At 50.4% G+C, this 27858-nt stretch overlaps 1 protein-coding gene across 1 annotated transcript; it reads right to left on the bottom strand.

Moving 5' to 3' along the window:
• Window positions 1–1100: 1100 nt before the first annotated feature.
• Window positions 1101–24712, bottom strand: ANO7 (anoctamin 7; the record flags this gene model as incomplete). Its single annotated transcript, XM_080932717.1, has 23 exons — window positions 1101–1175; window positions 1364–1483; window positions 1896–1986; window positions 2196–2338; window positions 2478–2683; window positions 3766–3899; window positions 4989–5086; window positions 6471–6525; window positions 6767–6878; window positions 8567–8669; window positions 8749–8847; window positions 9416–9553; window positions 9621–9764; window positions 11307–11403; window positions 12322–12412; window positions 13375–13540; window positions 14834–14944; window positions 16364–16421; window positions 18252–18388; window positions 19032–19139; window positions 20614–20744; window positions 23123–23180; window positions 24605–24712. 23 exons carry the CDS (start codon window positions 24710–24712, stop codon window positions 1101–1103), a joined length of 2583 nt encoding a protein of 860 aa, XP_080788843.1.
• Window positions 24713–27858: the final 3146 nt, after the last annotated feature.

Raw genomic sequence — 27858 nt, 5'->3', positions numbered from 1 at the left:
GACCTTTATTTCAGCATGGTTGGATGGCAGGAGGAAAGACCCATGTGTATCCCATGAGTGAGTGGCTAAGTTAGGAAATTGCAACTAGCCATCAGTTAACCCTGCTAACAGAAGGCAATCAAAAGGAAAGGCCCACATGGTACCCAGTTTGAGAAGCAATATATGTAAACACTGGGGGGAAATAGGCCCCCTAGGTGTCAAAGGAGTCTGTTGTTTTTGTTTCCACTATAAGAGGTAAGCCTTCATTCCACAGCTTTCTCCCTTCAGTGCTTGATGTGTGCTGAGTTTCTGGCCCAGCACTGGAAGGCACATGGAAGGCAAAGGCTGATACCACAGAGGCCCTTGATCTGTCAAGATAGGAAAGAACTTGTAGATAGGCCTTGGGTAGGTACGTATAAAAGGAAGAGGTAAGCAGATGTCCTGGGACACTGGCCTGGGACATGGTATCAGGCTGTTAGGTCTGGAGGGCTGGTCTGGCCTTAGACTGCAGCAAGAGTGCTGCCAGAGAACTGAGCAAAGCCCTGAGGAGGCAGGAACCCCAGTGTCTGACCTTTTAATTGGCAGAAGTTATGCCATGGGGGGAGGGGGCCCATATGCTGACAGTGAAGCTACTTCCTCATCCCTAAGATACAGAGGGCCCTCAGCCTTTGGATTTGGGATAGGTAGGTGAAGCAAAGGAAGAACAAGATGGAGTACAATGATCAGCAAAACTTGAGAGCCACAGAAGCCAACATTTAGACGGCCCTTTTGCCTTGAGGTATGAGGGCTGGGGGAGGTGGGTGGGACACAAGTTATTGGCTCATGGGACTTAGGAATGGCAGTAGGGGATAGCCCCTAAGGCCAGCAGATATCTCTCTAAGATGGGTAGGGAACTACCAGGCATAGTGACCAAGCAGAATGTGTAATCAGCCAAGGGTCATGATTATTCTAAACCAAGGGTGAGGATGAGTTGAGCTGGGACCAGGAGCACAGCCATTGTCTCCAAAAGACAGTTGTCTCCTGATGCATCTTCAACAGTCTTCCAAGCAAGTGTATCAGCCTCCAGTAACCCCGACTGTGATTGCAAAGAAGGAGGGGAGGCAGTCACCAGTCCACAGACCCTAGGCTGGAAGACCCAGACTGGGCTCTGAGCTCGGAGGCTGGTCATCCTTCACTCCTGTTGCGCCAAGTAGAGCCTGTCTCAGAGAAAGTGAACTGTCAGCTTGGCTACAGACGTGACTGTGAATAGTCCCTCAGTCCTTCACCCAATTGGTAGATGTGCTGCTAGGACTGACTAGCAGAAATTAAGGGCCATGCTTTATTCATGTGGCCTGAGTGTGAGGGACAGGACTGTAAGGCCCACCAGTTAGGCTTGGGTGCTCACCTCATTCTCAGCCAGTGCCTGCTTAGCCAAGTAGTATTCCCGCTTCACCTTGATCTCCACAGATTCTGGGATGTCAGGAACCAAGAGATCCAGAAAACGGCCAATGGAGAACACCACGTGCTGGGGATAGAAGCCCCACCCCCAACCCTTATCAAACAAAAGCCCAGACTAGCCTTCAGTAGACCAGGTAGGCTGCCCAGTTGGATGGAACTGGAGTTACAGGGCAAGAGAGGAAACGGAAGAGCAGAGGCCTTGTTCAGAGACCAGCCAGCCCTTCCGAGTTCCTCACAGCCCCTTGAAGTCTGCAAAGTGTTCAGTGGCTAGCACATGAGCCAGGGACAGAGGCCAGCAAGGGAGAGTAAGACATAGAATTTAGATTTGCCTGGAAAACAGAATGAGAGTTTTGTTGGTCATACTGACCACTCCAGTGCCACAGGCTTAAGTTAAGCAAAGCAAGTCAGGGCATCAAGTTAAGTTCAGGGGCCAGCAAGCAGTGGGAGTCATTGGAAGAGCTTTCAGATGCTTTGGATACCTCAAACACGATGACAAAGGCCAGGCGGATGGCCAGGAGAATCCAGTAAGTTGGGGAATAGTGCCCATCATCATCCCGGAAAGCCCGGTACCTGCCGGAGACACAAGACTCATTAGCTCCCTAGGCTTGAGCTGTAACTGGCCCAGCCTATTTCCCCTATTCTGCCTCTTTGGTGTACATTCGTGAGAGATCTTGTTGAAACCCAAACAATAAAAACCTACATCTCAAGGGAATGGGGAGCAGAACAGATGAGTCAATAGTACAAAAAGTAAAACTCCGCACCCTCTTACTCCCGCTCACCGGCAAGTGCGGTTGTGTGCGGAGGTGAAGGTGGGTGGCGCATGCGCCAGTGTGAAATTGAGGAAGCCACGCAGGTCATGGGCGCGCGTCCAGCTGTAGTAGACACGCGGCAGGAAGTCGGAGGAGAAGGCAAGCAGGAAGGCCTGAGGGTGAGGGGTCAGAACGAGGTCAGCAGCAGCAACAACACCACCATCACCACCCAGCACTACCACCCAGCACCACCACCCAGCACCACCACCCAGCACCACCCAGCACCACCCAGTAGGCCGGCCTAGCGCTCACATTGCTGATGACTGCGAGGTAGGTGAGGCCGGCTAGGATGTGAAACCAGATGCCAATGTCCTGGGCGCGCTCTGCCACTGGGCGCCGGTACTCACACACAAACTTGCGCGCATCCAGGCGGATCTCCACCCAGTTGTTGAGTAGGGCAAAAAGAGGCGCCAGCGGGCAGGCGGCCACGAAGATGGTGACAAATCCAAACTGCAGCACTACAGAGCAAGAATAGCAACTGGCTGGATCTGGTAAACCCCTCAGACCACTGGTGGCGGGGGGATGGAGAAGGGACGCCCAGTTTGCCCACCAGATCATCTGGCAGTTCATTTCACCCCATTTCTTTCCCTCGTGTTGTATTTAGTGCAAGGGCCACTGAGTGCCCCCTGGTCTTGGAGCCTTGATGTACACTGCTCTGATCTTGGTGCTCCTGGGTAGCCTTGGCCACCCAGTACACCTGAAATCAGGGACTCTTCTTTTTTTTAATTATTTATTTATTAGTTATAAGTAAGTGCACTGTAGCTGTCTTCAGACACACCAGAAGAAGGCATCAGACCCCATTACAAATGGTTGTGAGCCACCATGTGGTTGCTGGGAATTGAACTCAGGACCTCTGGAAGAGCAGTCAGTGCTCTTAACCACTGAGCCATCTCTCCAGGCCCAAGTCAGGGACTCTTAATGGCAGGAAGGAGAGCAAAGCCTGCTTTAAAAATGTCATCCCCATTTATCCCCAGCATCTTCTGTAAAGTTGCTAGGGAGTTCATTGGCCATTGTCCAGGGCATGGGGCTACAGAACATCAACCTGCTCCCTGTAAGTTGCCCAACTTGTTTTATCCACAGAATGATTCTGCAACTGTCACTGGTTATGCTTTGATTGCCGAGGAAGGTCAGTCATGTGTTCTGCTGAGACATCTTCTAAGTCATGACTGTGCCAGATCTCCCTCCTGTTAGTCAGACAAAGCCCTACCTCAAACTATCTCACCCTTCAAGCCATAGGTATGGGCTACCACTTGGCTAGCTGTTTCACAGCCGAGGAAGCCGCTGGAGAAAATCCATTTTCCAGGCCAACATGGCCCAGGTGTGCCTGCCCTCTCCACCTGGAGACCCTTGGTCCCCTGAGTTCCCTAATACAACAGCCTCAGCTCCCAAGCCTCCCAAACCTTTCCACCCACCCTGGCTCTCTGCCACCCCATCTCTTCTCTGGATATCTGCAGGCCTAACTCCCACCCCTGACATCCCCCAATGGCACATTGCATTTCAGGGTAGGCCAGGGTTAGAGTGGCTACAATGCAGGTCTCACCCATTTCAAGGTATTCATGAAACATCCCCTCACAAGGCAGCAATTCGTAATCAGCCTCCCAAGGTGCTGGGTGGGTCCCCGCACCAGCCTTCTTCCTCCTGGAGCGCAACTTGTGCCAGCAGCCTTTCAGCTTTCTGCAGGTAGAAAGCAGGAAATGGTGTGTCTGCTCCCACATCCAGCTAGTCAGAGAGAACAAGCACCCTGCATGCTCCTGTTATCTGGGGCCAGGTTGGGCAGGGCAAGGGGCTGTTAGTTGTCTTGGGTCAGAATCCTCCAAGGCCCTGCCCCCACCCCCTGTGGGACTTGATACAATTTGCTCTTCTGATTTTCTGTGTGTCTTCAAAAAAGTCAAGCCAGCTCCCTGGGACCTTTAGGGACTAGAACCAAACCAAAGCTAGGAAGGAGCTAGTGATGGTAACAGCTGAGTCCCAAGAAAGCAGAGGCCATGGGGCCAGATATGTTGGCTTCATCATATTGGGGCCATATAGGTGGGATGACTACATCACACCTGGGAGGCATGTGTCAATCCTGGGGGGCAATGCAGGGGGTTGGACAGAGGTTGTCAGAAATCATGCAGAGAGCACATGTGTCACTTATCAGACTGCATGGGGACACAGATGTCTGTTGGCTTCCTTGAGCTCTCTGCACCTGCTAGACACTGAGCTACATACACCATTTACTTCCTGGTCCCATTGTCAGAGAAGTCGGGATGCATCCAGAGAGGGACTGCTATGGCCGTTGCAATGGTTGCTGTGTCAGGACCAGTGCTACCTTTTGAGGGTAGTAGTGGGCATATGGGTTGGGGTAGCATCCAGGCAGGAGACTATTCCTAGGCAGACCCTTTGGAGGACTCCAGCCTATAAGAAGGGGCACAGTTCCAGCTAGTGGGACAGGAATGGGGAGCTGGTCCCTATCAAGGAAATCTGAAAGACACATGAGTCTATGGGTCAAGCCTGAGGACCAAGACTCCCTCTTGTTTACTCTTTTCATGTTGGTAGGGAACACATGCTGGCCTATGTGCCCTCCCCTCACTGAACTGTCCAGGGACAGTGCTGGTGACAGGTTCTCCAACACCCCAGACACAGCAACAAGTGAGAGAGGCTGTTGTGGAACTGTGCAATATGACAGAGGTTTGGGGGCGTTGACACATCCTGCCTCCCCTCTGAGCACTCTGAGGAAAGCCTGGTCCCTAGAAGCCGTCAGAGCAGGGAGGGTTGACTCACGGAACAAGAACCTCCTGCACATTATTGATGATCTGTTTGCCCACCATGATGACCAGAAGCTCCTGTGCCAGCTCACTGAGACAGCCTCCAGCTGGACACTGCAGTAAAACAACTCCTGGTTAGCTGAGGGGGTGGGAACGGGGACACACTCACATAGCCTTTTCTTTGCCCCATCTTCATAGGACATGCCTGGGGTACCATGAGGATTGCGGAGATCAGCCCTCCTATGTCACCTCTGTTACGTATGGGAACAACCACTGGGTGGCTGTAGACCGTAGCCATGGGCTCCAAGAAAGACCCAAGAGGTGGGTCAGTGAAGAGGCAGAGCCAGGGGGTTTCTGGGTTTGCCTGCCATACAGGGAAAGCTCAGCCACACTGTATATTATCCTCACCAGGTGGGGGAAACCTTGAGAACCTAGCCCATCATGGGGGGATAGATCCAGCCATTCTCAAACCCACAGAGTCCTGAATAATTCCAACAGAAGAGCAAGTAGTCACCCTTTTCTCACCTAAATAGTCTCAGTTGGATATCTCACTAAGAGCTAAGAACTACCAAATATGGCACAAGGGCCACCGTCCTGCTCCTGAGGAAGAGGCCAAGTTGCAGCATTCCCTGGCTCTGCATCTTCCCACACAATTTCTCCCCCTCAGTGTAAGGTGGACAGTTTCCCTCTGGGTGGTGAGCTATCTAGCAGGAAGACGAGGTAATGGCCCAGGTCCTGTGAAGATTGCTGCCCTCCCTCCTCTAAAAAGAGAAGGGTCTTTCAGACCTGGTGCTCAGTGATGGCTGCTGGACCCCAAGTTCCCCAAGTTCAGCTCCACAACTAACAGCTCCAGATGTCCCTGTACCTATGACTAATCCTCCTGGGCCCTCAGCAAGGCCAGAAGTGTAGAGACAATTCTTGAGGTGTCTGAGCAACATAGGATTCACTCCTTACTCATTCTTTGCAATTATGCCTTGGTGCCTTAAAGCTCTGTCACCTCCTGGAGAATCCATATGCCATCTTCTGCAAAAGCCTCCTGAGGCACATATGAGAAGCCAGGCTCTCCTAATCCCCTGGTCCCAAGGACAAGCAGAGCACACTAGGGTTAGTGAAGAGAGCAGCCATTGGGGACCCCAGACAATGAGGCTGTGGGGCACTGACCTCAGTGTCCTCACAGACAGTGTGACATTAGCAGTAATATAGCTCACAGGAGGCATTCTAAGGGCTCAGATGCCTCTTGGTTGTGCATAGGGTTAAAAGAAAGAAGGACTGTATGCCATGTTGTAAGCATTATCTAGACAGTGGTTCTGAATCAGGACCTGGGGCCAGTGAGGTCAAGCATGCTGGAATCCTGGGAAGCAGCTGTTGGTTTTGTCACTGGCTTGGACAATGGTGAAAGGTGGACAGAAAAAAAAAATGGCAGCAAGGCAAGGCTTCAGTGGGTCCAGAGGTAGCCCAGCCCCCATTTCATGCCTGAGTGTGTCCCCAGTACACTCACCTCCTCATTTCGGACTCCAAACAAGGTGCGGTAGTTGCCTGGGTATCCTACAAACCTATCAGGATCCAAGGTGTGAGGCTGTAAAGGACTGGGTTTTGGTCGTCTCCTCCCTCTTTTTACCCCAGAGTCCTGGCCTGGGAGACACACAGACTTGACCCTTGTCCCCTCGGAGCCCAGTAGAAATCATTCTTTCTCAGTGCTTTTCCCTGGCCACCTGCTGCTGAGCACCCCAGACAGGTGTGGGGCAAAGCTGAGCTGCAGGAGAGAGGTGACATATTGGGAGGGTGACGACCTACCTGCCCTTGAAGAAGGCAATGTATGCAGGTGAGGAGTAGAAGTTCACAAACTGGAAGATGAACACCTTGAGGGTGAAGGCATCCTCAAACGCGGTCTGCGTCCGGTGCATCTCTGTGCATTTGGGACTTACACTCAGTCCCCAGGGATGTTGGCCAGTGTGCACTGCCTCCTTTCCCGTGAGACCACCCCACCATCCAGGGTGAGGAGGAAGCCATGTTGTTCAGATATTTTAAAGAAATTCATTAAAGGAGAGGGTCAACCTATAGCAGCCCTAAACTTTTAATTTCAAAAGTATCCTAAAGCATGTTGATCAGAGGGGTGGTAAATCCTGTCTGCTTGTCTACACTGGAGGATGTCTGGGATATTATGAAAGCACAGTCATTGGACTGTCCATGAGGGTCTTTCCAAAAAACAGTTCATGAGAACTCTGGGCCTTACCAGTGGATCAAACTTGGTGGGTTAATTGTATGCTGATAATAATACTGTTGAAAGCTGGGGCCTACCTGGAGAAGCAGGTATCCTTAGGGCTGTGTCTCCCCAACCCTTTGCTGTATTACCCTCCTTTCTTCCTTTCTGAGCACCCCACTCTCTCTGCCATGACAGGCTGGCACTTCTGAAACTGTGATTGGGAATAAATTCTACCCTTAAATCATCCTGTCTGGTATTTTGGTCACAGTTATGGCAAAAGAAGTAACCAATATAATTACAAATGTCTGGAATCGTGAACAGAAAAAAAAAAAACAATAAAACTAAAACCAAATGTTTGTATTCCCATTAAAATAGCATATGTAGGGCCAGTAAGATGGCTTAATACATAAAGGTGCTTGCTGCCAAGATAATGACCTGAGTTCTGTCCCCAGAGCTCACATGGAAGGAGAGCACTAACCCTCACAAACTGTCCTCAGACTTCCACACATGTGCCGTAACACACACAAGCCATGGCACATGAACTCACATACACATACATTAAATAAATCATCCTTTCAGAGTATGTGTAGATGATTTGGGGAACTGGGGGGGGGGAATATCCAGGGACAGTAATTTCCTGGTTGAGGCTGAGTAAGGACCAAGATATGGTGCAAAAAAAATTACCAAGACCCATGTGGAAACATAAAAGGTCAATTTGAAGAAAAGGAGGCCTGAAGCCCCACAACTGTGGGACACTTATACCAGCTCCATCTCCTTTGCTCGATCTTCCTGGAGCATCGATAGCTATGTCCCCTTAGGTAAGAACTGCGCTGGCACCTACCTGGAGAACTCCCTCAGTCCTTTACCCCCTTTCCACGCATGATCACTGTACCCTGAGTTTGCTCTGACCCCTCTCCTCAGGGCCTTGGCCAGGGCTTGTATAGGCAAAGCCTTGTAGGATGAGTGGTTAGGCCTCCTCCTTAGCATTTGCTCTTGGAGAAACTCAAAGACAGAAACAAACAGAAACAGAAACAGAGGGAGAGGCATCTTGATCCTGGGGACAGATACAGAGGTTGTTCAGACACTTGGTAAACATTGGGTGGGGGGGCAGTCTCTGCTCATTGCAGCTCAGCCCCACCCCTAGTCAGCCTGATGGACATCCGAGTCCTTACTTTAGAGGATCTGGTCTCCCCCTGAAGGCTGCCCAAGCTTGAAGGATCTAGTGAGGAAGGTTGGAGAAGCAGGACCCCTGTCTGAGTGCCAGCAGCCTTCCTCTCCCTAAGGCCCTGCCAGTACCATTTTAAGCAGATCTCTTGGGGAAGACCCAGAAACCTCTTGGGAATAAGGGTCTATATTGGTTCACATTTTTATCTGCTTTGGTCAGTGCTCACCCCATCTTGTTAGGACCTGGGCCAGGATCACATAGACCTTGGAGAGGATGAGAATGAAGACAAGGTTCACCACTGACCCTGTGAGGCTGGCAATTCGTGAAGCCTGATAGGGAACGGGCAATCAGAGCACGCACAGGACTGGTGGGGTGGGAGGATCAGAAGAACAGGCAACAGAGACTCACCCAGGCCGAGAGGAAGGCGTTGTCGGACTTGGACACAATAATAGCCATGACAGCCCGATACAGAATGATAGACACAAGGCACATAATCACCACAGCCACCTGCAGGACCAAGGAGGCTCTGAGCCTGCTGTGTCCACAGCACACAGGTTCCTTTTCCAGGGCTCCTATCTGTAGCCTGCCTGTGTCCCTTGGGTCCTCCAGAGGGTGGGGCAGGTTGGGACTGGGAGGGAATACAGGATGCCAGGTGGCCACTGTATGTTGTCCTTACACTCTTACACTGAGCAGTGTTGGAGAACTGTGTTCCTGTCCCATTCACCCACCCCCTTACAGCCCTGAATTGGGACCCGTGGTTTATGGAAAGGGCTGGGGTACTTTTAAGCAGTCTTTGACTAGAAAGTACCAACAGGATTAGTGGGCCCCGAGTTCATTTTTTGAGTCTATGCTCTCGTTTAATGTGTGCCCTGTGCCACACATGGGGAAGCTCTTCCAGGACCCCTCATGGTACATACACACGCACACTCCATTCTGAGGGCCCATAGCTTGGCTCTGGGCTCAGGGCTTTTCTGGAGGTCAGTGAGGGTCTTTGGAGCTGCAGAGTGGAATAACCCTATGGCTCAGGGAGACAGAGGCAGAGGACAATGGAGGCAGAATGGCAGAACCCCCATACCATGATCAGGAGCACCACAGAACCAGCCAGCATGCGGTGTACGCGATTCTTCTCAGGGAAGTAGGGCTCATCTTCCCCAGTGATGGGGTTCAGGGCTGTCATGGGGGCTGTTGCAGCAAACTGGGGCCGAGGTCTCTCCTGAAAAGGAGCCATGTTCAACAGGGCATGACCCTTGCCAGAAGCCACCCAAGCCCACCTCACTTACCTCAATGTCCTCATAGTCAGAGCAGTCCCAGCGGTAGGCCAACGTGGCGTTTTTCCGCTTCCAGTATTCCAGAAGTAGCACTGCCCACAGTGCCATGAACAAACTGAAGAAGACAGTGCCGCCATGGTCGAAGAGCCGCCCAGCCTAGAGGGAAATGGGGACTCCAGGTCTTCCCAAGGTCTGATGGTCCTTTCCCAGGCCTAGTTGTCAGGAGCTAGAGTATCTTCTCACACTGGCTCACCACAATGCAGGGAAGCCACAGGGAAAGGGCGTCTACCCAGGAGCCACAGTAACTAGTTTCAGTCTCAGGATTTTTTTTTTTTTTTTTTTTTTTTAGGTTAAGAATACCATCACAGGGGCTGAAGAGATCTCAGGGGTTAATGACTGCTCTTCCAGAGGTCCTGATTTTCCAGAGGTCCTGAGTTCAATTTCCAGTAACCACACAGTAGCTCACAACCATCTGTAATGGGACCCAATGCTCTCTTCTGGTGTGTCTGAAGACAGCTACAGTGTACTCATATACATAACGTAATAAGTTAATAAATCCCAAAAAAAATACTGTCACACTCACAATGCAGCTAAGGATAACATCAGACTCCTGATCTTCCTACCAGCTCCAAAATTCTAGGATCTCAGGTGCACACTACCACCTTTGTTTACGTGGTTCAGGGGGTGAAACCCAGGGTCTCACCCATGCTAAGCAAGATACTCTAGCAAGTAAACTACATACTCAGCACACAACTCTGTCTCACTTCCTGGTCTCACTTATGCCTGACTTGGTTTTGTCTGACCTGAGCTCATTGAGAGGAAGAGACTTTAGCTTCTCAGAGTCAGTGGAACTGGGCAACGCTGGGCACGTGGGGAATAGAAAGTTTAGAGGCTTGGTTGGGGAGGGGTTGGGTTGTGACTCTCAAAAGACGCATTCCTGGTACCCTCATGTAATCTTTGGTGGGGCAGTGAGGAGTTTTGAGACAGGGTTTCTCTGTGTAGTCCTGGCTGTCGTGAAACTTGCACTGTAGACCAGATGGCCTTAGATGCACAGAGATGCCTGCCTCTGACTCTCAAATGCTGGGGTTAAAGGCATGCATCACCACCACCCCACTGAGAAAACCTGTCATGAAAAACTAAAATAGAAAACAAGGAAGAGGATGAGGAGAAAAGGGAGGACGGGAGAGAAGAAAGAAGGAAGGAAGGGAGGGAAGAAGGAAGGGAGGAAGAGAGGGAGGAAAGAAGGAAGGGGGAGGGACAGAGGAGGGAGAAAAGAAAAAAGAAGGAAGGAAGAGAGGAAGGAAAAAAGGAAGGGAGAGAGGAAGGTAGGGAGAAGAAAAGCTTAACATGAGACCATGAACAAGCCAGGAAGCAGCGTTTCTTCAAGACCTCTGCTTCAGTTCCTGCCTCCAGGTTCCTGTCCTTACTTCCCTTCACTTTGGACTTTGATCAGAACATGGCATTTTTACAACAATAAAAAGTAATGTACAGCCATATGGCTAATGCTAACAGCAGCATGAGCGACTCGGGGACACTCTTGCCAGTCATTTGTGAGTCATACACCCCACCTAACCTGAATGCCAAGTTAGGGGACAACAGCTGACAGAGCTCACTGAGGGGTCTGTCTTTCCGGGGCCAGGACCTGCCCTATAGGAACTGCCAGCCCTCGCCACCCTGACCCCAGCTCTTATTCCATACCTGGGCCAGGGTGCAAGCACTGGAGAGCAGCCAAAAAGAACAGTCAGAGCACAGTGGGCACATGTCGAAGCTGTCGGAGCTGTGGCACAGCTCCTGCCTGTGGGGTTTGCATGCAGTTGTAGGAGCTGTACCCAATTCCTCCACCACTGCTCTCCCAGCCCTAGAACACTTGGCTATTGTTTTAGTTTTATTTTTCAAGACAGGGTCTCGTGTATTCCAGGCTGGTCTTGAACTTGCTATGTGGCTGAGGAATCCTTTTAATTTCTGAATCTCTTGTATCCATCTCCTGAGCACTAGGATTGCGGGTGTGCACTGCCACATCTGGCTTATGAGGTGCGGTGCTGGGGACTAAAGCCAAGGCCTCATGCAGGCTAGACAAGACTCTGTCAATCATGCTAGACAAGACTGTCAATCATGCTAGACAAGACTCTGTCAATCATGCTAGACAAGACTCTGTCAATCATGCTAGACAAGACTCTGTCAATCATGCGAGACAAGACTCTGTCAATCATGTGAGACAAGACTCTGTCAATCATGCTAGACAAGACTCTGTCAATCATGCTAGACAAGACTCTGTCAATCATGCTAGACAAGATTCGGTTGGTTGAGATACAGCTCTAATCCCACCAAGCACTTCATTTAAAAGTGGTTGTTTCTGAATATGTGCAACAGCAATGAAAGATAAATTCTTTGGGCTTTCAGTTACACACTAAAGTAAAACACAAAGCCAGCCATTTATTATAGGAAAAGCCTACACTGTTCTAAAGACAAAAGGTGTCAGTACTAGCCTGGGAACACCCCTGACCATCTGTCAGCCTAGGGCACCGCTGTCCACCTGTGTCAGCCTGGGGCATCTCTGTCTAGTCTGCTTTCTAGCCGTGACCTCAGGAGAGCAGGCTGCGCTCACCACACACCTCCACCCCAGCTCTACACAGGGCCTGGTGCCTGGGAACCCCATAGCCATGCACCCTCATGAGGCACAGGGAGGCTTAGGAGCTGAAAAGAAGCCACTTACGTTGGTACATCTGAGAACACCAGGAAACAGCCCACCAGGAAGACCACTGTGCCCACTACTGCCGCAGGCAGGAGCCAACCAGTGTAAAACCCTGGAAGGGGATACAAGAGTCCAGCTGTTAGAAACTGGGTATCCTGGGCATGTATTTGCTTTCTGGAACTCAGGCTTAGCCCAGTGGGTACTAGGACATTTAGAAGGACCATGAGAGACTCAGGAGTCTCCCCTAACCACTGCCCTTGACTGTAAGCATCTGTTCTCAACTCTGGACTCTCTCACTGTGTTGGCTAAATACGAGTGTCCCTCTGACTCCATCCCACTGAACCTTTCATCTCCTGATATTGTCCCCTAGCATTTGCCTGCCTCCAACCTCTCTCACTGATGTCTTTCTGAGAGGCACAGGATTCATTGCAGTTCAAGGCCCAGAGAAGGTGTGGGTTGTTTTGAACCCTTCCTTGTCCCCACACTCCACCTGGGCAACATCTCAATGGACCACACCCATGTCCCCTGAGGTACCTACACCTATCAAATAGGCACCTACCTGCTTCCTGTAGGGTCAACCCAGACCCCAGTCTGGTGTCCTGGTCCCTCCCTACTGTCCCTGTGCGGTCAGGAAGACACCTAATAAATGTTCTCTATCTGGAGCCTAGGTGAAGAGTCCTTCTCCTCCACCCCTCCCTGAAATCCTCCAACATGGCCATACTGGACAGCAGAAAAGGCAAATCCAAGGAAAGGAAGGGGAAGAGAGGTCAGCAGGCAGACCTGAGGGAGGGCCCCTAGTCTCTGCAGGTGCCATCCGTACTGAGAAGAGTGGAGAATGGTTTGGGACAGGAACCCCCCCCCAATGAGCATGTCTTTTCCCTCAGAGTAAGAGTTCCTGAAGGAGCTTCCCAAAAGGTCTATGGAAGCTAGCTGAGGTCACAAGGGACCCCACAAAGTAAGGAGCTCCCAGTGCAGTGCCTAGTGTCTGTTGTCAGGGGCATAAGGCCCTACGGTAGAGCTATCCCAGAGGGAAGATTGTTATAACACAAGGACCAGTACCAAGACAAGACTCACCAAGCCAGGCGAAGTAGAGAGCCACCTTCTCCCCGAAGTACCTCCGCACGTGGTCCAGAGGCTGGTACTTGCTCCACTTGCCCCAGCGAGCCCAGTGCTGAAATAAGACTTGGCGCTGGGTGAGACCCGGGACCTGTGAACTCTCTGGGACTGCAGAGAATGGGCCCTAGGAATAAGAGGCCATTGGGCTGGGCTTCTCTGCTGCTAGTCCTCCCACAGATGTACTCCTAGGTATAAGAACTTCAATGGTGATCCAAACCCACAACTCTACCCTCCAGTGCAGGCAAATGGCATGGACCCTAGCTGAGGATGTTCTAAGAAGAAAACATAACCAGAATCATAAAGGATAGACCCAGAAGAGTCTGAAGAATGCCGAGTGTCCAGGTCAGGGCATGAATCTGAGAAAGGTGGCCAGGAAAGTATCTGGGATGCAGGTTGACCAACAGCTCTGTGAGATCGTTCAGGCCTGGCACAAATGCTGTGTGGTGCCTAAGCTGTGAGCCTCTCCCCATGCATCCCAGCTGAGCTGACAGAAGAGTGATGCCACTCCAAGATGTGTGTGTGTGCCTGTGTATGTGTGATGTATGTATGTATGTATGTATGTGCGTGTGTGTCATGTGTGTGGTATGTGGTATGTAGATATGTCTGTGTGTGATATATGTATGTATGTACGTATGTGTGTCATATGTGTGGTATGTATACATGTCTCTGTGTGTGGTGTGTGCAGTATGTATGTTTGTATGTGCATGTGTGTGGTTTGTGGTATGTATGTATGTATGTGTATGGGATCTTTGTGTGGTGTGTGTATGTGTGTGTCTGTGGTATGTATATATGTATGTCTGTGTGTGTGGTGTGTGTGTGTGTGTGTATGGTGTGTGTGTATGTGTGGTGGGTGTCTGACATTTCTACACTCACTTCATTTATCTACATGGTATCAAACAGGACCGTCCCCAGGGCCTCATGTGCCCACATGACTCAAGACGTTCTGAAGTTACTCCGTAGGCCTCTCCTGTGCGGTAGAGGCTGCAGAAAAGCTGGAGCATGAGTAACAGCCTGACCTACATGTGGTCTGCATCAAGGATGGTAGACGGGCAGCTGGCCTGTCGAATGTCTCTCTGCCACTGCTCTAGACTGCCAGGCTTCTGGGGAAGGAAAAGGGTACCAGAGATTTTCCTGTCTTCCTGAGTGAGAGATGCTGCCTGAGAAGCCCAGGTGTGAACCGGAAGTGGAGCCTGGTATATTTTCAGGGACCCCTAGCTGGGGCAGGAGACCAAGCTGAGCCCTCAGCCCCTAGCACGAACTACTTCACATTCCAAGGCTGCACATCTGATATTCCTGACCCCAGGGTAGCAGTCACTTGAAGATGGCAAGATCCCTTTGCTTCCTGTAGTTAAGGTGAACAATAGCACTGGGGAAACTCACAGTCTACCCTGTTTCAACCTCTGGCCCTGAGACTCACGTCATGCAGAGGGAAGGCTGCACTGAATACACCTTCTGCCAGTAGCTGATCAATCCCAAACAAGCCTTTCTTCTTGTGGCCATATGGAGTCTTGGCCAGGATCTCAAATAGCTGTGGAATAGGTTGGGGATAGACCCATCATTAGTCATGTGATAGCATAGCAGGGTGTCATGGCTTAAATATATTTGGCCCAGGGAATGGCACTACTTAGAGGTGTGGCCTTGTTGGATCTGGTGTGTTACTGTGGGTGTGGGCTTTAAGACCCTCATCCTAGCTGCCTGGAAGTCAGTATTTTGCTAGTAGCCTTTAAAAGATGTAGAACCCTCAGCTCCTCCTGCACCATGCCTGCCTGGATGCTGCCATGCTCCTGCCTTGATGATAATGGACTGAACCTCTGAACCTGTAAGCCAGCCCCAATTAAATGTTGTCCTTATAAGAGTTGCCTTGGTCATGGTGTCTATTTACAGCAGTAAAGCCCTAAGACACAGGGAGGCCTATCTTAGTGCTGAAACCTTGGATGACCTCTTATGGCCCCCAGTGACAGATAATGGTGTTGATGGAGTGTCCCCAAGGTCTTGAAACCCAGGGCTTATGTCCCAGCACATAACTGAGCACACTGATAGGATTAACACTCATTTTTTTTCATCTTACAAACTCAGAAGCCTTAGTCAGAATCACATGGCTTTAGAGTCCAGCCTGGGTTGGAACCTGGGTCTATTCATGCCAAGACTTTCATGGACCCCTGTTCCAGCAGGGTCAGCTCTGGGATGCCAGCTCTGGGGTGGAAAACCTCTGGCTTTGGAGGCCACTAGAAGCAGTGCCTTTGGCTGTCATAAGTGGTGACTGAGGCCTTTCTAGACCTGTTATGGCCACATGCGGTTGGAGTAGAACTCGCAGTGAAGCGGTTCTCAACCATACTAATACTTCAAACTTTCATACAGTTCCTCATGTTGTGGGATGCCAAGCCCATAAAATTATTTTCACTGTTATTTTATAACTGTAGTTTTGCTACTGCTATGAATCATAGTGTACCTGTGGTTTCTGGTGGTCTTAGGTGAACCCTATGAAAGGGTCATTCAACTCCCAAAGCATTTGTGACCTGCATGTTGAAAACCACGGCACTAAAGCCTCAGACCTGCCCCTGTAGCCTGGATTTAACACACTGGCTTAGGATATGCTGAGAGCTCTTCCTTGTCTGCTCTGGTATGCTGATAAGGTCACCTCACCTGAGCCTGGTACCTTGGTCGTCTGCCTCAGAGGTCCATAAACAGAGGATTCTGGGTCCCGGGATGGTGGAGGGGTGGTGGCTAGGTCCCAGTGCAGACTGGACATGCCCTGCCCCCACTGTCCTGAATCCAGGTCATATCCTTACTCTATGTAGCAAGATCAGGGATGGTCTCTGAGACTTGGGTCCTCTGGTTACAGAAAGCTTTATGGTGGCCATGAGGACCTCAGGGTTGGTGGTTGGGATACATCAGGCTTCTCTGAGCCTGGTCAGATTAGGGTCTGCGGCTGACACACTCCACTTACAATCTGGTGCCTCTTGGTGCTGGTGAAGAAGGTGTCTTGGTTGTCACTCCCAAGGAACCTGCAAGAGGTGAGAAAAGTCAAGAGATTGGAGGGTATGGGGATTTTTTTTTTGTCACACATAAGTAAAGACATCGGAGCAAACATTTCAGAGAAGAGCATGTACAGACAGAGAACCACAAGCCAGAGGCTCAGGAGGACAACCACAGAGCCAGACCATACTCAGTTCCTGTTTTTGCCTTTTCTTTCTTCAACAACAAACACCACCCACCACACACACCAGCCAGGGAGAAACAGGCAGTTCATACAGAGGACAAGTCCCTTCGCAGGACCTTAGACTCACTATGAAGCCCTTAGTGGATTTGCCCTGAAACTCACACACAAGGACTAAGGCACAAGAGGAGGAAGCACACGGGTTCTGGGTTCTTTGTTACTGGAGGCGGCTGAAGCGTCTCCGCAGGCTGTGAGCTCACACAGTCGCTTGTTTCGGCAGTGGATACGAGGAGACCTCTGGCGTCAGTGAGGGAGGGCTGTGCACGCCCATCTTGTCTTCCTCACCACCCAGGGAAGGCAGAGTGAGAGTCACTGACCCAGGGGACACGGGATCAGAGCAAGGAATGGACCACTGTGGTCTGAGTGTGTTTCATGAGAGTATCAAAGTAGCGGAGCCTTTATAGAGTGGGGACAAGCCAGGCATGGTGCCATACCCCTTTCATCCCAGCACTTGGGAAGCAGAGGCAGGAACTTTGTGGGTTCAAGGTCAGCCTGATCTACATAGAAAGCTCTGGGATAGCCAGAGCTACATAGCAAGAACCTAAGTCAAAAAGGGTTGGGGGAGGTGAGGAAAGGGCATGAGTCACATGGCACTCTTAGAGGGGACGAATTCTAGTCTCAGGAGACATTCGGTTATTGAAGGAGGCAAGACAACTTTGTCTACCCTTTGGGGCCCAGTTAGCTCCCTTTCTGTATCCACTGCTCCACGCTGTGTCTTAGCTCTGTATCTAACCCGAGGCTGACCAGCTAAGGCCACCAATTCTGCACCTTCGGCCTGCCAACTAGTAAGCTGAATGAACCTCTTCTTTTTCCCCCTTTATTTCTTTTGTACATTAGGCCATGAATTCATAGGGAATGGGCTCCAGCAGCTCAGGCTTTCTCCCGTTAGTCCTCACAGAGTGCGCTTCTCTGGGTGGTACAGGCTGGCGCTTCAGCTGAACCCAGGTGCCCTTTTCTCTGGCTTCCTTTACCTTCTGATCGTTCTCCTTCACCCGCTTCAGGAAGCTGCCTCTGCTTTTCCAGTGCTTGATGTGCTCAATCCGCACATTGATCCTGTTAGCAGAATCTTGCCCTTAACTTGCTTGTTTACAATGATGCCCATAGGATGCTGGGTGACATTGTAGACTCTTCCGTTTTTTCCGTGGTAACACTTACGGGCATTCCTTTCTGAACAGTGCCCATTCCTTTGATGTCTACAGTATCACCCTTCTTGTAGATTTGCATGTATGTGGCCAAAGGAACAACTCTATGTTTCCTAAAAGGCCTTAGAGAACATAGACCAAGTGCCTCTCCTCTTTCCCTTCATTTTGGCAAGTTGACTGGAAGATGGCCACCCCAGCCAAAAGGAAAAGGGCAGGGCTGCCGAAACTCTTCTCTTAAAGAGCAGTTTGTTTCGTACAGCAGGTGACTTACCCATGCACAGCTGTTCAGTAGGCTTGCTCACCTGGGACTCAGATGGTGTTCTCTGAAAATCCCAGGTGAGGAGAGCATTTGGAGAAAGCATGACCTTTAGTTAATTCATTCACAATCTCATTCACACATCCATCCTATTCTTAGGGGGCTGGTCCCACCCACAGGAGGCTGTCCTGCCGGTCTCAGCAGGACCACAATGCCATACCATTGCAGCTTGCTTGCTTTGAACTGGCAGGAGTAATACTCAGGAGGTGTATCAGGCACGTGCTCCAGCAGAATATTGGGGATGCCCAGCCACTCCAGAAGGGTAGCCGACCAGTTGGAAGCCTGGTTGGGTAACTCCTGAAAAGAAAATTGTCCAGAGAGAGATCATCACAGCTGGGGAGGAGACCAAACAGGAAACCTCTTACTGATTCACTCTGCTGTTGACCCTTCCCTTCTAGGGACTCCTGCTATAGACCCTTCCTCTCTTGGGGTCTCAGGCTCTGAGAATGTCTTTGCCTGTTAAACTGAGGATCAGAGCTACTCATACCATAAGAGAGTGAAAAAGAATGAAGCGTGTCTCGGCCTCACACCAGGCTGGTAAAGTCCACTATGAGCAAGAAGTTCAGGCAGGTCAACCTGAGGGGACCAAAAGTCTGCCATCCTTCACCCTGAGCATATGAAGCTGGAGCTGCCTCAGCAGACAGTGGGCTCTGGGCCTGCAGGGAACTTAGCCAGATTACAGCCTTGGCTACCCTGGGTACTGCCAGAATCTTCCTGATTCCTTAGCCTGCCATTCAGGGCATGAGCCCATGCTCTCCCAGTGGGGTTTTGTTCAGGCACATGACAGCGGATAGGTGGGAAACTAGAGGTCTCCAAGTGGGAACAGCTCCAAGGAATGATGGTTTTAGTATTTAAACATTAAGTTAGGCATAGGGATCAACCAGATGTAGACCTGAGAATCCTCATGCTCCCTCTCTGCCCTTACGTTTGTCCCCCATACCTGCAGAGGCAGCTTCAGGCGCAGGTCTTCTGCATAGTAGCAGAGTACAGCCCAGGGTGCGCTGAGGAGGACGTAATGCACTGCAGTGGCCTCGTCCTGGACATCATGCTGCAGGCACCAGGGGCTTCTGTGAGGGCCTGGCAGTGTTGCCATGTGTCTATTCACACCCAGGAGAGGGCTAACAATGCCATAGCCTTGGTGCCGATGAACAGGTGGCTGTATTCCTTCTCAGTAGGAACAAGCCTTTCCAAAGTCTACCCCAGAAAGCTTGTGGTGACAGCACCTCCTCTCCAGAGAGCTCTCATCTGGGACCCATGTCACCTACGTTCTCTTCTGTGGCAATGACAACCGAAGCAACCCTTCCCATAAAGTTTTGGGGGAAACATTCCTGGCTTCTCTGAGATTATACTGACACAGCCCATCTTCTGGTTAAAAAGGGAGGGGCAGCAACTTCAGCTTTGCCTAGCAATGCTTAGTGAATGCTTCATCCTCTTTACATATCTCCCGGAACGTTGCACTGTTCCCCATATACCTAAGAAACATGTACACCCCCACGCACACAGATAGGTGGCCACTACAAGTCTCCGTTTAGCTCTGAGTCAGGCTACAGCAAAACTTAAAAGGAAATGCAAAAGCCTAACAATGACTTGTGTTGAGAATATCCAGAGCAAGGAGATGCTGGCTCAGTCCCAGACAGCAGTGTAAATTGAGCGACCAGTTGAGAAAAGGGTGGAGCCCCAATCATAGACCTCAGGTGTCACCAACTCTGCTCCTGAGAGAAATGCAATGTGACAGACGCTCTACGATGTCACTGGGGTGATCAAGCGAGAATAAATCCAACTCCCACTAGCAGCCCACGGCAAGGCTGAACAGCACCTGCTGTTGGGAAGCCTCCCAGCCACAGAAAAGGAAGCAGTAAGATTCTATTGTCAAACAGAGGTGCTAAGGGGTATGATTAATGGGAATTTCCCAACTGATTCTTATGAAGGGGACCATGACAACAACAACCCTTCTGGGGACAGAAGAAAAGGGCTCTGGGAGCAGAGGATGAAGACTGTGTTTATCCAGACCTGGCAGTAAAGGGCATGGGGTTAGAGCAGGGCTCTGAGATCTCTTGTTGCTTACCCACCTCAGGGTTCACCCGGGGCTTACATGACTATTTAATTTTCTCCTGCTTCTTGTAATTATTGTTTAAGCCATTCTAAGCAGTACTTTACATAAAACACACACGGGGACCTTTGAATTTGCTAAATCCAATAAACACCAACAACGATTGCAAATGACACACATTGACAAAAACTGGAGACAGGCCATGGGTAGCAAAGATGGAGGTAGTCTTACCAGCTTCCCTTTAGCCTCTGTGGGTGAGCCTAGTGTGAGATTCTAGTGGATCTATGATCTTTCTGATCTGGAGTCAGTGGTTCCCTAGCCAGAGGGAGCTTCCCGAAGGACGGGTATCCAGCAGGACACTGGGGCCCAGTGTACTTCAATCTTTGGGTAGTAAGCCCTCGGGCTTACAGAATAAACTCAAGGTCATGAGAAAATACAGAATCTATATAATCCTCTCCTTACCACCATGTACCTGATCCATTTTCAGGCCAGCCGCAGAAAGATTTTCCAGAAAGGTCTCCCGAAAGACCTTATGTGTATCTGTCTTGTCCTGGGTGGGGTTTTCTTGGTTCCTCAGGTCTTCTTCCCAAACAAGAACAAAATCTGCAAGGATCATTAGGGACAGAGGCAGAGAGCTCCAGCTAATGGAATGCAGGTCCAGGGCAGGGCTGTTGGGGTCTTAGCTTGGATGCAGGGATTGTGATGAGCTGTGGGCTTCTCTTGCCCATGCCCAGTCCTCTCCTTGGTTGTAGTTAGGGCTGGAGGGTAGGTGTGTGTGTGTGTGTGTGTGTGTGTGTGTGTGCATGTGCAATGCAGATCAGGAGCTGAGGCTGGAGAGGGACAGGGCGTGTCCTCCTGGGATCCCTTCTGCAGCTTAGTTTCCAGAGTCTATGTCCCAAACTCCTAAGGAAACCTGGTTAGGTGTGATTTCTTGGGGAAAAAACCCACAACGATAAATCAAAAATTGGTAAGACAAATTTCACGAGAGGATGCCATCTAAAAGGTAGATGGCAAACCAGATAATCGAGAAAATATTTACAAAAAAATGTTTCTAATAAGGTTCTTGTATCCAGAATTAAAAGGGCTATTATAAGCTAACATACACACAACAATACACACAATCACACACACACAACCACACACACAGAAAGGAAGAACAACCAATTTTAAAATGGGCAAAGAGTTTAAGAGATATTTTTCTAAAGAAGATATGAAATGTCCAGCTGGCACAAGAAAAAACAGTCAATATCATTAGTTCTTAGGAAAATACAAACCCAACCCATACTGAGATAATGCTATAGAAATAACATGCCTCCCCAGTGAGGAATCCAGGCACACCTAGCCATGAGGGACAGCTCTTTTCTGAGGCACCTGACAGGCTGGAGCTAATATCAAAACAAGAGCCCCTGACAGAGGCTTTCTTAGTTTATATACACCGTAGGCTTTACAAACACTGATCCTTACATCTGTTTCCGGTCCTGGTCCCAGGTTATGCTTCAAGCAATTTAACCAGAGATGAGAAGATGGCCAAGTGTGACTGCTCTGGCAGATAGGAGATTGACACCACAAAGGCATTACCAGAACTATTGTAAGCACAGCAGTGCTGCTCTCTTTCGAATAGTAGTTACCCAGGGTCATCTTGTCCCCCTAACATATGTAGGGGACTTACTGGCTGTCTGGAACTTCATTATGGCCGAGATCTTGCTCCACCTCACTAGAGGCGTGTCTTTGGTATGGGACTCAGGGTCTAAAGGCTGTTCAGTCCAGGAGAGTAAACATTTACATCCTCATATTCTAAATTTTGCTTATCTCCAATAGGCTGGCACAGTGCTTATCTTCCTGAGTAGTTTGGAGGAAGTATTCCTTTTGCTAAATTCCACTCGTGTGGCTTAATGTCTCCTAAGCAAACCTATTAGTGAGTTCTTTATCATAACCTTTCACTATGAGTTTCTTCTTCACTAACATCTCACCCCCACTGGTCCAAAATGGAGGCAATGGTAAGAGATGGGCCGAGCTGAGCGTAGCCTCACAAGCTTTGGTACCATGTGAAACAGGGAACTCTCTTTGCAAACTAGTTTGGCAACAACACAGAAGGTTAGACATTGAGTTACCTTGTGACCTAGCCAATCCATCCAGAACTATGAGCTCGAGAAAAATTAGAACATGTCCACACAAAAAGCTTGTACATAAACCTTATTCCTTGTTCACAACAAAAGGAGAAAAGAACGGGGGAAACTTTGTAGTATGTAAATTATTTAACAACAAGGTGGCTTCAAGAATATTTGCCTAAAAAAAAACCCAACAGCATCAACCTTTGCCTCCCTTGAGCACCTGCAGAGAGAATTTCTGGGTGCCATGTGAAGCTGTGCTCACTTCCCGTGGGATCTTCAGTGTTTTCTGTGCCCTGTTACAGGCCCTCCAGCAGTGTGTGCACTTCAAGTCCCACAGACCTTGGCCTGAACACGCTGCCTTCCCCCCTTGCTCCTTCATACTAGGCATGCTAGGAAGTGTGAGGTTAGAGTTGTCTCCTGTCCCTTTGGAGCTGATGGGGAATGTGGGCCCTTGACCTCAGAACTGGTACAGGTGCCACCAGGAAATGAAGGAGCCTTTGGGCAGTGGGGAGCCATGGGCTGGAAGGAGGGTAGGAAAGGTGGATCTGATAAAATGTAAAGGTAGAAAAATGTGAGGTGCAAGAGTCTGAGATGACCAGCATTTGTGGCAGAAAATGGAGGAGGGGACAGTTTGTCCTGAGGCTGGTGCAGGCTGGGTGTGTTTCCCCTCCTACCAGTGGTGACCTTTCCTTCCTGTTATCTCCCTGCCTAATGTTTGCTCAGCAGGAGACTCTCTCCTGACCCCAGCACACAGGAGATATCAAGGAGACCTGGTTATTGAGCAGATCCAAGCCTACTGGCTCCCTGATGTTACCAGAGGCACCCGGTTTGTGACCCCACCCCAGGATCGACAGAGTTCAGATGGCTTACCGATTGGGGGTTTGGCAGAGTTCCCAACTTTGCTGGGGGCCGCCTGCTGTTTACCTGCCTGAAGGGATGAAGGCCATCAGTATCCAACCATCAGATGACTGACTCACTGCTGCTTCCTGGCTGCTCCCTGTCCACCTCCTTCCACATTCCTCTCAGACCCTCCTGTTTCCAACTTGCGGCCTAGAGGGACTCTGCTCTTCCGTAGGAGCCAAGCAGTGCCTCCTTGGAGACCAGTGTCTATGTCTTAATGATAGGCTTAGCTGAGGCCAAAAGAAGCTGGGTAGACCAAGATGCTCTCCCTCTGGGGCTACTCACCTTGGCAGAAGGTCTCCACCTGTCTCACGAGGACTAAACCCCTATCCCAAGGCTAACCTCCCCTATTCCCTACTCTAACTAACCTTCAGGTAGCTCCAGCTCCAAACCTTAAGCACCATCCCTTCCCCCTTCTTCTAACCTCATCTACCAACCCCACTGCTCATCCCAGCCAGGCCCTGGCTACAGTGCTCCCCTCCTCTTCTTCCTCATCCTCCTCTTCTTTCTCTTCTTCTCTTCCTCCCCCTCCTCCTCCCCTTTCTCCTCTTCCTCCTCCTAGCAGGAGTGGGCCCCCTTCGTGAGCTGCACTTCTAACAAATTGTCAGATGCAGAACCAACGAAAGCACCTTCTATTTCCAGAAGAAAAAGTGTGAAGGCAGCAAAACGTCCAGGGTGTGGCCGCTCTGTGCACCTGCTACCTGTCTTCTGGTATTTGCAGGCCTTTGCGTGCATCAGAACCCACGGGTCACTCACCATACTACACATTCCTCACATCCATAGAAAACATGACATGTGGACTTCCTTATTCCAGGTCTCTGTCACATCCTGGAGATGCTGCCCCCACCTCCCCACCCCCAACAGTTGCAGATTTCCATTCATTCTCATGGCAGTTTGGCCACCTCTCTTGTCCTTCCCCACACCTGATCTGAACCCTTCCCCCATTCCCTCCTCATCCTCTCTCCTATGCAGTTCCCTCCCCTCATCTGCCTCTTATGACTGTTTTATTCCCCCCTGCTAATTGAGATTCAAGCATCCTCACTGTGCCTTCCATCCTGTTTAGCTTCTTTGGGTCTGTGGAGTGTAACATGGATATTCTGTATTTCATGGCTAATAAATATCACAGTGGTCCTGGCAGAGAGGGACCAAACCCTGGACCTTGGTCCTATCTTTGTCTTCTCTCCCTTCCAAGTTTGAGGGAGCTGAATGGTGATTTGATTGTGTCGAGGAGGCATCTGTCCCCTTGTCATCCAGGGCTGGGGGTGCATCTGGATGCTGTACCCACTTTTCAAGGGTTCTAGGACAGGGCAAGAGTATAGGTAAGTCCTGACTGGGATGGAAGACCTCCCAAATCACACAGCACACAGAAAGAAGCCTTATGGCTCAAAGCCCAGGCAGGAGGAAAAAGGGCGGCTTCACCATGCTGGCTACTACCCCTAGGGTTGAGAATACCTCTGAGGCTTGGGCTGTGCTCCCATAGGAGCACCCATTCCCTGCTTCGGGGGAGGTCATGTCGATCAGCACCATGCTGTCTTCTTTTTGAGCTTGCCTCCGCAGCATCTCACTCCTGCACCACACCAAGGCCAGGGTAGCCAGAGGATGGAGTTGTTAGAGAGGACACCAATGAGAGCCAGCCCTGACACTGTGGCAAAGCCTGCAGCAAACTTATTTTATAGTTGAGGAGGCTGTCTTAGAGACTAGCAAGGGCTTTGCTAGGGCCAGACAGTACTGTCCTATGTGGCCATGTGAGGATCCTCACATTCTGGCCTCCAAGAGCCAACCACAGAATAGTAGCCTAGCATCCATCCACCCATCCATCTACCCACCCACCCACACACCCACCCAAGTATAGAGCCCCCTTGGCCCTGAGTGCTTTCACTCTGGGGAGGAGGACCCCCTCTCCTTCCTTTACCTATAGAGGAGGGCCGTTTGGGCCATGGAGGATAGACAGTGCCCTTTGAGGCTACCTGCCTTTGCTTTAATTCTGGAGGACCTACTGCCAGGACCCCAGGCTCTCCCAGCAAGAAAGAGCACCATCACTTAGGGAGTTTTATGGGGTTTTCATGCCAGCCTGTGACCTGTGGTCCTGGAAGGAGGTGGTTGGGAGCAGGGTTGTTATTCTGGTGGGCAGAAGAGAACGACATTGCTCTCATTCTAACCCTTTATTTTAGATAAATGGTGGCCTGCAATGGTAGACATAAACCCAGACCTCCAGATCCTGCCAGACTCAGCACTACAATGTGGGGAACCTGGGGAGCCAGTAAGAACCACAGGGTGCCTTGGACAAAGGCCCTGGAGTTCATGTCATCTGACAGGTTGGACAGGCAAGACAAAGGAGTCCCAACAAAAGACTTCCAACAGGATCGTTTATGAGAAGGTGGAATGCTGGGTCCTTAGGGTAGGGTGCCCTAGTCAAAGTCACACTGAACACTGTCCCTGCCTCACTAGAACCTGGAGCAGACACTGTGCCAGGCAGGCCTCTGGGACCCAAGAGTAAACCTCAACACTGCTGCTCAGAGTTCAGAGTGGAAACTCAGTGAGCTACAGTGGCTCAGTCTTCTGGAGTCCATTTTCTTCTTGTCCTCCCCATGGCCCAAGCATCCAGGAGGAGGATATCAGCCTACCTGGTACAGTAGCTTCCAGAAGAGACCTCAGAGTTCACAGCCAGCCCATCAACACAAGACTGGTTCCAGCAGGAGCAAAATCAGGGCCAGCCAGCCCTGTCCCCTCGGGCCCTGCTTGAGCTGTGGTGGCCACTCACCTGCCCTTGCCTCGCAGGGTAAAGGGGCTGGAAGCAGACAAGAGAGGTACTAAGTGCAGTTAGCCACCAGGGTGAGGTCACAGATTGTGTCTCTGGACAGGATCTGCCTGTTTGAAAAGAGGGTGTGGGGTTCTGAGCTGCAAACTGTCAGCCCATTTTTCCTTCACACACCCTACATGCAAATTCGCTGTGCCTCAGGACCTTATTTGCTTGGAGATTCCAGTGGCCTAGGCCTGTCTTCTATAAGGGATGTCCAGGGAGAGGGTGGTTCCAGGGTCAGCCACAGGTGTCTTCCCTCAGGTTAGTTTCATGGGGGAGAAAAGGGTGAAGGCGCTACCACTTCTGGTAGTGTGAAACTCAGTGATCTACAGTGGCTCCATTTTCTTCCTGTCCTCCCCATGGCCCAAGCATCCAGGAGCTCTCAGGAGTATGCAGTTAGAAACACACACCAACAGTTGTGTTTTTCCACAATGTAACATTTTATTGACAAGTTCACAAGGTACAGCATTTTCAATGGCAGCAATTTGTCAGAGACTCCTGCAATCAGTCCTTGGCAGTCCTGGCTGAGGCAAACAAAGGTTATTTTATTCTCATCTTAGTTACTCTCATGATACACTACATATCACATGGTAAATCTCTGTTTATGTATACGTGCAGATTATGGAATGGCAGTAAGGGGTTAAAGATGCAAGGAGTTTCAGAGTTTCCAAAACTCTGAGAAGCCAAAGCTGGGAAACTCAGGGCCACAAGTCTCTGATAATGGACTAAACAGGACTGGAGACCTTGGAGAAACTGGCTGAGTCAGGACTATGGGTTGTAGGTTTGAGAGTAAAGCGGCAGAGCTGAGTCCAGCTGCGTTACAATGGGGATGGGAGAATGGGAGGAGGGCAGATGGTACCCATCGTGGTGATGGCTGCATCAACAGTGCACCCAGGCAACCAGAAGCCTCTGGGAGTCAGTTCTTTGCCAGTCAGTCAGTCCTTGATACGTGCTGGGCAGAGAGGTCAGTGGAGACTGTGGGGTTCACGTGTAGGAGTTTCATACTTCCCTTGGCCTGATGTGCCCAGTAAGTTTGTGGGCTTCATTTTCCTGATATATTAAGATGCCCATATCCCTCACATGGTCCCAATCCACCATGATAAATTATCAAGTGGTACTCTTTCTATTCCCAGGATGATCATAGTAATCTGTGCCATGTGGATGGCCTGGTACACCTGTCCATCCTTCCATCCTCAACAGAGTACAAAGCTGCTCGAAAGGGAAAGTCTCAGGGTGGTCAGTGTGAAAAGCCACTGTTTTACACAACATGGAGTAACTTAGGGCAAGGTACAACCTGACCTCAATAGGCATGTGTACCTTCTCAGGGCCTCCTGTGAAAGGGCTTGCTTAATGGAGAGCTGACCCAGCTCTTCTGCTCCTTGGTTTTGGCTGGGCAGTGAGCCATTCCCCAGTCTCCTGTCTTCCCTCTGCTCCCTTCTAAGATACCTCTGAGGACCTCAGACTCAGGTCTCCAAACCCTCTCAGCAGCTTTAGGCCTTGGCACCTCCCAGGCAGCCTCCATTCTGGGTCTTGTGATACAAACAGCAGGTAAACCCCAGGTGGGCAACAGATCCTGGTGGGCCATAGGCCCTGGGTACTCCAGGGAGACCAGACCACGCAGACCCAGAGATGGACTCTGGACATGAGTGCCATCAAGCCTCACAGAACACAGGAGAGCACATGGCAGAACAGAGGAGGGCCAGGAAGGTGGGGGTGAGGATGCGAGTGGATCTTAGCAAGCCCCAGAAGAATTAGTTGGAAAGCACACGATCACACCTCCCTCACCAGCTGCAAGCTCACTCTTTCTCTGGTTGGTCAGCAGAGGACCATAGGAAAACGCAAATTCTAAGGACGCTCTAACCCCAAAATCTCTGCTCTTGTATTGGTTTTTCTTATTTTTGTTTTC

This window comes from Micromys minutus (assembly GCF_963924665.1).
Source record: "Micromys minutus genome assembly, chromosome: 19".
Classification (NCBI taxonomy): domain Eukaryota; kingdom Metazoa; phylum Chordata; class Mammalia; order Rodentia; family Muridae; genus Micromys; species Micromys minutus.
This window is presented reverse-complemented; position numbering and strand designations above follow the sequence as displayed.